The sequence below is a fragment of the Aulostomus chinensis genome, chromosome 15 (genome assembly GCF_037954235.1).
Source record: "Aulostomus chinensis isolate RoL2024-O1b breed Wild chromosome 15, RoL_Achi_v1.0, whole genome shotgun sequence".
NCBI lineage: Eukaryota > Metazoa > Chordata > Actinopteri > Syngnathiformes > Aulostomidae > Aulostomus > Aulostomus chinensis.
This window is the reverse complement of record NC_141334.1, coordinates 694,001-703,980: the sequence shown is the minus strand read 5'-3', so window position 1 is coordinate 703,980 and position 9,980 is coordinate 694,001. Positions and strand designations below refer to the sequence as shown.

General features: G+C 45.9%; 1 protein-coding gene and 1 long non-coding RNA gene across 3 annotated transcripts; one reads left to right on the top strand and one right to left on the bottom strand.

The window, feature by feature from the left end:
• Positions 1-1,982: 1,982 nt before the first annotated feature.
• lrrc32 (leucine rich repeat containing 32) lies at positions 1,983-9,744 on the top strand. Of its 2 annotated transcripts, XM_086178982.1 has the most exons (4): positions 2,081-2,159; positions 3,486-3,580; positions 3,688-3,781; positions 6,489-9,744. In XM_086178982.1, exons 3-4 carry the CDS (start codon positions 3,692-3,694, stop codon positions 8,322-8,324), a joined length of 1,926 nt encoding a protein of 641 aa, XP_086035108.1. In that variant the 5' UTR covers positions 2,081-2,159; positions 3,486-3,580; positions 3,688-3,691; the 3' UTR covers positions 8,325-9,744. The 2 variants fall into 2 exon arrangements, with proteins under 2 accessions (XP_086035107.1, XP_086035108.1); XM_086178981.1 differs by lacking the exon at positions 3,486-3,580 and having other exon boundaries at positions 1,983-2,159.
• Positions 5,412-6,147, bottom strand: LOC147248089 (uncharacterized). The gene is made up of 3 exons (XR_015109271.1): positions 5,978-6,147; positions 5,598-5,879; positions 5,412-5,556 (listed from the first exon to the last, which is right to left on the bottom strand). It is a non-coding gene; the product is annotated as an uncharacterized LOC147248089 (long non-coding RNA).
• Positions 9,745-9,980: the final 236 nt, after the last annotated feature.

Below are 9,980 nucleotides of genomic sequence, written 5' to 3'. Positions count from 1 at the left end.
TCTGACTGCAGGTCCTCTGGAACACACCTGGAGTTCCCTGCTGCATCCAGGCTGAACATCCCAACGCATTCAGACACGAACAGACCGAGACAGGCGACATCAAACCAGACTGACAGGTGGAGACTTCCAGGGGGAGGAGCTTCACCACCTCGACTGACAGGTGGAGACTTCCAGGGGGAGGAGCTTCACCACCTTGACTTGATGTCAGACTCTCCGAGGATTCATGACCCTCTGATCGATTTGTTTACTCAACTGCTTGTATGAAGTCGAGCATTAATATAATGCATCGTGTATTTATACACACATATGTAGGTGTGTGTGTATAAATACACACATGCATATACATATATATATATTCATGTATGTATATATGTGTATATGTATGTATATATACACATACATATATATACACCTATGTATGTATGTATGTATGTATATATATAACTATGTATGTATATGTATATACATACATATATAGCTATGTATGTATATGTGTATATATATACATACATATATACCTATGTATGTATATATACTTATATACCTATGTATGTATATATGTGTATATGTATGTATATATATACTTATATACCTATGTATGTATATATGTGTATATGTATGTATATATATACTTATATACCTATGTATGTATATATGTGTATATGTATGTATATATATACATATATACCTATGTATGTATGTATATATGTGTGTATGTATGTATATATATACATATATACCTATGTATGTATGTATATATGTGTGTATGTATGTATATATGTGTATATGTATGTATGTATATATGTGTATATGTATGTATGTATATATGTGTATATGTATGTATGTATATATGTGTATATGTATGTATATATATACATGTATGTATGTATATATGTGTATATGTATGTATATATATACATATATGTATGTATGTATATATGTGTATATGTATGTATATATACATATATGTATGTATGTATATATGTGTATATGTATGTATATATATACATATATGTATGTATGTATATATGTATGTATATATATATACATATGTATGTATATATGTATGTATATATACATATGTATGTATGTATATATGTATGTATATATACATATGTATGTATGTATATATGTGTATATGTATGTATATATATACATATGTATGTATGTGTATATGTATGTATATATATACATATGTATGTATGTGTATATGTGTATATGTATGTATATATATATACATATATACCTATGTATGTATGTATGTATATATGTGTATATGTATGTATATATATACATATGTATGTATATATACGTGTGTATATATACATGTACACATATATACATACATAAACGTGTGTATATATATATAATACTCATATTTATGATACACTGTACTACTACTACTACTGCTACTACACACACTGTGCAGGTTCTCCGTCCTGCTGAGCGTCAGACGGCCTCCGTCTGACACCCCTCCGTGGTCACGTCACCTCGCCGATGTCTTTGTAGCGGTGACTGCTGCTCTCTGTCAAATTACGGAGGCCTCATCGTACCGTCAGACAGGAGCGCCTTGCTCAAGAGCACGCTGTCCCAGTTAGGGGAGACGAACTGTTTACAGTGGCAGGCGATGAAAGAGTCACATGACAGGTCAGATGCACTCCCGCCATCATTGGGGGGGCGTCCCATTTCTCACACACCCCTCACCTCAGACAGTTCCGCTCACCCTCTCTGGGTCTCCCAGCGTCTTCAGGTCTTAAGGGTCAGAAAGACGCCACCTTTGAGCCTTCGTGAGAACATCCTAAAGAAGGCAGGAGGAGTAGTGGGGGTGTTTCAGGAGGGGGGAGGAGGCAGGCAGGGGAGATGTGGGGGTTGTGTCTCCTCGATGTCAAGCATAAAATTGGACTCCCCAACCCCCTTATAAGGCGTTTTCCTGAGCGGAGTGGGAGGGGGGAGTCGGCAGGATACTCTCACAGGATGTGATGGCTGGACGGCGGCCGGGGCCGTGAGTTGTGGACGGACGAGTCAGCTGAGACGAGCGTCTGGCTCTCAGTGCTCGCTGGGTTTCTCGCCATGCGTGAGTGGGGGGGTGGGAGCGCGGAGGCTGGGAGATCAACATGGTCAGGACGCACTGCGAAGACTAGACAGCTGCTGGACGTCAGGTAAACACGCCGCTCTGCTCACTGCTGGTGGGGGTTTGGTTCTGGTGCTGGGACCAGTGGGCTGCTCTGGTACCTGATTACCCAACATCTGTGTACAAAACGAAGTACTTCATTCCAGCTTGTAATGTCAGCAAGTATGAGAACAACTGATGCTTCGCTCTCCCGTTGCTGTCAGAATTTAATGGCGCTGGTTTAGGATCTGCTCCCAGCTCAGCACCAGTATGGATGATTGAAGATAATCAGTGCCAGGGGGACAAACGGCAGGAGAGAACGCCGTCTGATCAGAGGGTCCAGAGCTTCCAACGCCAGCAGGCAGCAGTCGAGCTGGGGGGCAACTGAGCCCTGCTGGGGGCAACAGAGCCCTGCTGGGGGCAACTGAGCCCTGCTGGGGGCAACAGAGCCCTGCTGGGGGCAACTGAGCCCTGCTGGGGGCTTGGATTCAGGAGTAGCATTTTATCACTGAGCCTCTTTATTGAAGTGGTTCATTTCTCTGGTGGGTTTTATTTCAGTTGTCACAATCTCGGACGCCGTGTGTCTTCTATCATATCACTTAATATTTGAAACGTGTTCCAGCCTCAGTGAAATCCTTCAAGTGATACTGCAACAAAAAAGTGTGTTTTCCTCCAAGAACTCGCAGTGGGGCGTCGTGATTTCACTCGTGGCTTCTGAGACCCCAGAATTCATTAAGAAACACCACCTAGATGTTGTTAGCTTGAAGCTAACGGACCGCTAGCAACAGACCATCTAAATGATTTTAATCTCAATAAAACTTTGCTCAGTACTCCCCAAACAGAGATCTCAGCGACAGGAGGTTCATCGCTACCATGACACACGTATGACGCCGTGTACTTCTGGTGTATAGGGTGTTGAAGTAAAAGTACCGGAAAGGCTCGCTCTGAGTCCGTGTGTGGGGGGAAGCAGGGACCGGACCTGCTGAGGCCGAGCCAGCACCTCAGCTGTGGCCGCTTCCACGATGAGCGAGTCCACGTGCTTGCTGGAGGCTGGAGTTCCAGATTAGATGCAGAGTTCTTACTGGAGAAGAGTTCTGGCTGGCCGGGCCAGGCGGGCTGATACCTCTTGGCCCGTCCCGGCTGGTGCTCAGCAGCCCGGGACACTGAGTCTCTGCAGGTCACATGTTGCTTGTTTATTCAGAGGAACCTGTCAGAAAAAAGTTTTGTAAACTTTCCACATAATAATGAGCAGCAGAACGTCACGAATGACTCACTGCACGTTGTTTTCCTGTGTCAGAACAACCCACAGATGTCGCAGCACTTACTCAGAACCAGTTCGCTTCATCTGCTTAGTCACCCTTCCCTGTAAAACCAGTTCCAGGTACCTACAGCAGCAGTAAAGGAGAATGTCACTGAGCATCAACAACAAAATCCCCTCTGTGTCTGCGGGCATAAACAGCATTGTTCTAGGTCAGTCCAGCTGGCAGGAGAGCGACTTCCCTCTTCATTTCCTTTTCGAGGCGTTTCACCTCCAGCAGCATTCATGACTTTGTGATCTGGACTCTTCCTGTGTGCAGCGCCATGGCCGCCTTCCAGCTGCTCTTCCCGCTGCTCACCAGCTGTGTGGCGGCATCCGCTCGTCCTCCCCGCCACCTCCCTGATTGTCAAGTTGTAAGTAACGGCTGGGACACACACACACACACACACACACACACACACACACACACACACACACACACACACACACAGGGTTGTGGTGGTGTGATTGATCATCCTTCTGTGACATTTACATTTCATGGGTTTAATGGCTTCTTCTCAGAACATTCTTCACATTTCTTTTCTTATAAATAATGACGTCTTCATCTGTTGGGAGTTTATTTTTATGGGTTGCCCCTAGCAGCTGAGATCAGCAACCAAACCCATCAGGTGCTTGAAGCATTTTCAGGTTGTCTCCACTCAAGTGATTGGTTTATTAGTTTCAGCTCCTTCAGATCAGATTCCACGCCACCTCATGTCAGATGTTTCTTGGCGTGATGAGCGGTGGGTCACCTCAGATCAGACTTCTCTTTCCACGTCGTGCGTCTGCCTGCCACAGAAGTGGAGAAATCTAGCAGTGGACGTTCTCTCAGGTGTCCCAGAGAACCGCACGTTTTCAGAGGTTACTTCCAGAAGTGCCGCCACCTCCCCAGCAGTGGTGAGGTGTTCTTGTCCTCTCCAGTTCTGGCTGCTGTGTCCGCCTACATGGCCTCCAGTAGTCGTTGTTCACTATGTGATGAAGCGAAAATGCAACTTCTTGTCTACAAGTTCTACAATTCTACAATCCTACAAGTCTACAGTTTCATTTAGCAGACGCTTTTGTCCAAAGCGACGTACAACACAAGCAAGAATTTAGACTTAATTAAAGAAAAACCCATAGTAGCGCCAAAGTGCTTCAGTTGTGATTTGGTCACAGGTACTGCCATCTAGTGGCAGAAGAAGTGTCGCCCCCCCCCCCTTTTTTTTTTTTTTGACAGACATACAACATCACACAACCCAGTTAGTGCTACATAGTCACTGAGTGCTGGGTCTTGGACCCTCTGACTGATTCTACCACAGGACAAAGAGGAGCAGAGTCAGGTTCAGTGCCTCGGTGCTCTCTGAACAATTGAGTCTTCAATTGTCTCTTAAAAGTAGAAAGGGACTCAGCAGAACACACAGAGTTCGGTAGTTGGTTCCACCATTTGGGAACAACAGAAGAGAAGAGTCTGGCTAGAGATTTGGAGCAGCGCTGGGCTGGAAGCACCAGGCGTCTTTGGCATGCAGAGCATAGTGGGCGAGAAGGAGAGCAGACCTGGATCAGGGATTCCAGGTAGGCTGGAGCCGTTCTTGGTTCTTGTAGCAGAAGATTTACTTTCCCAGGAAAACCCAACAATTACCTCAAAAAGACTTTATGACGTGACGCCGCCGCCATCGCTGCAGGTTGTTTTGAACCAGCAGAGTTGAATTAGAATTTAAAATGGAAGCAGCAGTGTGGAAGTGTGACTGCAACACTGAAAGCAAAGGTTAGCCACAGTGGTCAATGTGGTCCTGAGTGCTGCTCTAAATAGGCTGAACCTGTTGGGGGTGGAAACCTCAGGCGGCTTCTCGTGGCTTCGTAAGAAATTATAACAGTTGTTCAGGAAAAGAATGTCAAAGAGTTGCTGGTTTAAGAATCAAAAATCTGGATTTTATTGCTTCTTTTTTTTCATTTATGATTTAAATTGAGGTCTTTTGACTGTAGGACAAAGAAACGCTTGGAGGCGTCGGTCTGGGCACTGAGAAGGTTTGATCAGGGTTTTGTTGTGTGTCACATTTTTGGACATTTGAATTCTTCTGTTAATCTTGAAAATAATTAGCTGAGTATCTGATGATGACGGTGACGGCCGGCGCCGGGCCTGGACAGCACGACTTCACCAGGGCTCGAGCAGCTGCCCTTGTTCCTGTTAGGTTTGTCTGACCTTTGTTTGACCTTCTGCCCTCTGGGATCTGTTTGTCAAAGGTGACGTCATCACTAGAAGGTGTGAATGGCTTCATGTGACAGGATGAGGAGGAACAATAGCAGTGTATCATTGAAGTGTTCACACTGATCACTGCAGTCCAGCCATGTTGAATTGGGTTACCAGGAGTCTTCGAGATTTTGAGGTGGAAGTCGGTCTTAGGGGGGCTTCTGCTTGAAATTCCCAACTTGGAACTGGAACTGGGACTGGGACTGGAACTGGGAAGGCTTCACTGGGTGTCCATTAGCTTCGAGCTAAAAATTTGTGGCAGGAAAAATGTAGTCATGAGTTCAAGACAGTGAGTCACTGAAAGAGAAATGACAGTGCGAAGGTGACTCCTCTCTGTTGTGACCTGACGACCCTCACGCTGACATGTCGACTCGATCCTACGTTTAACAGCGACTCCTCATCAATATTGTTGCTTCACGTTAGCACGCTTGTTTCTGGCTGACCTGGAGACAACAAGGACTGACACACAACACTGCAAACATGCCAGAAGGAGAGAAAACTAAGAAGGAGGCAGGTTCATGAGCTGTTTTTGGACGGGTGGGGGTGGGGGTGGCTCTCTGGCCATGTGGCCTCAATTATGAGCGACTCTCGATGTCTAAGCCTATTAAAAGAACTGTGGCGTGAAGCCTGGTGAGTGCTGAAGCTGTTAGATCTTGGCCGAAGTAGCTGAGACTGAGAGCTTCATCATTAGTCACTAAATACCAGGAGGTTTGAGTCAAGTAAAAAGGGTTTTCTGTTCGATGCACACAGACTCATGAATTCAAACCTCACTTTCAACATGTGGTCTGTACTGTGCCAGGTTATCTGGAAGTCTGTCGGCCTTATCAGGCAAGTGTGTTTGTGTCTGTCTGCAGGTCCAGATGGACGTGTTCTGCAGGGATCTCAGCCTCAGAGGTGCTCCGCCCAACTTGCCTCATGGCATCCAGGTGCTAGACCTATCATACAACCAGATGCAAAACCTCACCCAGGAAACGTTAGCATACCACACCGGCCTCCATCATCTGAATCTTCACTCCAACAAGATCCACTCCATCCAGCCTGGGCTCTTCAAAGACATGTCTCGTCTGAAAGTTCTGGATCTGTCCAGGAATCATCTGAACGTCTTTGCTCGCTCCAAAACCAACATCGGGCCTCTGACGGCTGTCCAGTCCCTGGATCTGTCCAGCAACGGGCTGTACACAGGGATGTCAGACTGCTTTCTGGCTGATTCTCCGTCTCTGGTGAACCTTTCTCTGAACAGCAACAGCATCACCAAAATAGCGCAAAACACCTTCAGTGGTTCTCTGTCACTGGGAAAGATCAGCCTCCACAATAATGTCATCTTGGAGATTGAAGACGGAGCTTTCGACTCCTTGGATCAGCTGGCTGAACTTGATTTGTCCAAGAACTCCATCTCTTGCATCACAGACTTCAATCTCAGCCATTTAAAGGTGTTTAACCTCAGCAAGAACAGCTTGGAGCTTTTCCAGAGCACCAGATCACCTGATCTCTATAACCTTCTCTCTCTTGATCTCAGTGAAAACAAGATGCCTTTCTTTCCGCTTCTACCTGCTAACAACAGGATTGAACATCTGGACCTTTCACGAAACCACCTGCAAAGCATCAACACAACTGAAACTCCTGAAAACAGGGCAGATGTTGTTTTGGACCGGCTGAGATACCTGGACATGAGTTACAACCAACTCAAAAACATCCCACAGGCTTTTTTCCACTCTATGGAATCGCTGGAAATCCTGAATGTGAGCAATAACTGCCTCGCCTGGTTTTCGGTCACAGATGAAGGCCTTCTGAAGAAAGCAAAGATCATCAATCTCAGCTACAATTCCTTGCAGAGTTTGACATTTGGGGAAAACACTCTGCTGTCGCTGGAGGAGCTGTTCCTACACGGAAATGACCTTACTACTCTGGACCATCAAACATTCCGAAGACTTCCCAGTGTCAAATTCCTGCAGCTTCAGCGGAACAATGTAAGAGTCTGTTCCTCTGACCGAAACCACCATTCAGGTTGTGTCTCCTTTTCTTCTATTCCCAACTTGCAGTTCCTGTACCTTTCTGAAAACAGTCTGAGGACTTTACCCAGCCATGCGTTTGCAAACACCCCTCTCAGGTTGTTGGACTTGTCTCTAAACCCAGGCCTGGACATGGACAGAGACGCCCTCGCTGGTCTGGAGCATTCCCTGGTTCACCTCCTCCTGAAGGAAAACAATATTTCCAAACTGCATACGGACCTTTCTTCTCTGAGGAGTCTCAAATACGTAGACCTGTCCACCAACCAGCTGACCACTCTCCCTATGTGGAACAAACAATCTTCCATTGAGTCGCTAAATCTCCAGAACAACCACCTGGTCACGCTGGAGTACAGCACCATACTGGCGATGGAACGCTCGCTCAAAACGCTCTACATGGGTTCCAATCCTCTGAGCTGCTGCAGCAACCTCGGTTTTCTGCACTTGGTTCAGCACTCGGCAGTGGTCGTTCCCGACATCGAGACGGTGACCTGCGGTCACGAGGAATATTCAGAACCAGTCAGTATCGAGACGGTGACCCTGGAAATGTGTCAGAGACAAGACAGCCAGAACTATATTGTTGTTGCCATTGTTATCGCGTTGCTTGTGTTCATCGTAGTGGGGCTGTTGGTCAAATGTTGCCGCTTGAGGAAAGGAAAGCACAACCGGAGTTTTACTGCTTAATGTGAACGGAGCAGCGTGAAGGAACTGAAACTTGAGTTGGTGGTTCTAAGCTGAGACAACATAAAACATGAATGTAGTGTCTGTGCTGGACAACGCAGAGCCTTGATTTGAATGTACCACCAGCGTCTCTGTCTAGATGAGACGGACACTCAAGAGGCAAACAGCTGGCTGACAGTCTTCTGCAGACAGACACCGTGTTAAAAACTATTTATCTTCAAAAATGAGGACAGGACTTGTTGGACTTGCATCTCCCAGTTTTGTGCCGTCAGCTTCTACTGGCCAGTTGGACCCTCGTGGCTCAAATGGAGGTCGACCTGGTGTAACACGAAGTTACTGAATGTTAAAGGCTCAGACGCTTAACTCTTGTCTCCGACATAAATGGATTCGTCATTCCGGGAAATGAATTTATTCTTGCTGAGAGTGAAGTGCCAAACTGCCTGCAGCCCGTTAGCTTATCTTAGCATAGCAATCCGACTGGAAGTACTGAAACAACTACGGTGGCTCTGTTCGGTGTGTCGGCCAACCTAGATGGCCGTCATCAAATATAAAATCCAAACGCGTTCTGTTTATGTCTTCAAATTTTGCACATGAATGAAGCACACGTCTGCAGCTCAGCTGTCAACGCTGCTGATATCACACCTATGAATCCTGTGGTCCATCAGCTGGCGACACTCCCTCTCACCCTGACGTGAATATGGGGGGGGGGGGGGGGGGGGGCGCAGGAGCAAATGTGGATGAATCTGTGATGAAGAAAGAAAAGCAGGTGAGAAGCTGAGATGTTGGAGGGTTGGAGTTTCTGTAATCGACACTACAAGGAGGCTCTTGATGTTTGGGCGTTCAGGATGAAGCAAACTGGGAGTCCAGTTGTCTTTTCAGCCATTCTTTATTTAGTTTGCACTTTAAACACCCAATTTTTTTGTGTTCTTGTTCTGTGGATGCTAACCCTAAATCAAACAGAATCATAGTAATATTCCAAACAGAGCAAATGTCCATGTAATTTATTTTTTTACCGTGAAAACTAAGCTGGATGTTTTGAACGTGCTACCTGTGTTGATCCCAGGTCTCTGGCTCTCCAGTCTGAAAGTGCCTTGAAAAGGTGGACTGAGCACTGACATTGATAACTGTGATACTCGAATATGACACTTCTATATTTTTTTAATGAACAAATGAACGCTGTGTTGTGGCAGTGGGCCGCAGTCGGAGCCCTCAGCTTCCCCCTGAAACTGAAGTTGCCAGTGTAACAAGGCAAGTTGGCGCCCTTTCTTACCCTTTGAGTTTTACAAACAATGGTAAAAATATTTCATACCAAATGAGGTTGTTTTTGTTTTTTTTTATATTCCCACACTGAAAGGGAAACATGTTTGTGTACTGAAACATGTGAATCCCTGTCGAAGTTCTATTAAAGCTATATTTCACCGCGGGGTTTGCTTGTTTCTTTGGTTTGGTTGATGTGGCGTTTCTGGAGGGATGGTGTTGGATGGTGTTGTTCACTCACAGCCACCGAGGTTCCGGAGTTCCACGAGGCTCGTGGTTTATAAGCTGCTAACCATCAACCCTCTCCTGCCTGGTTGTGCGGGTTCTATCTGATCATTCAAGAACAAAACGAAGGCCAAAGGCATCCTGAACGTCAGGAGCAGAACAGGAGCCCAGACTTAC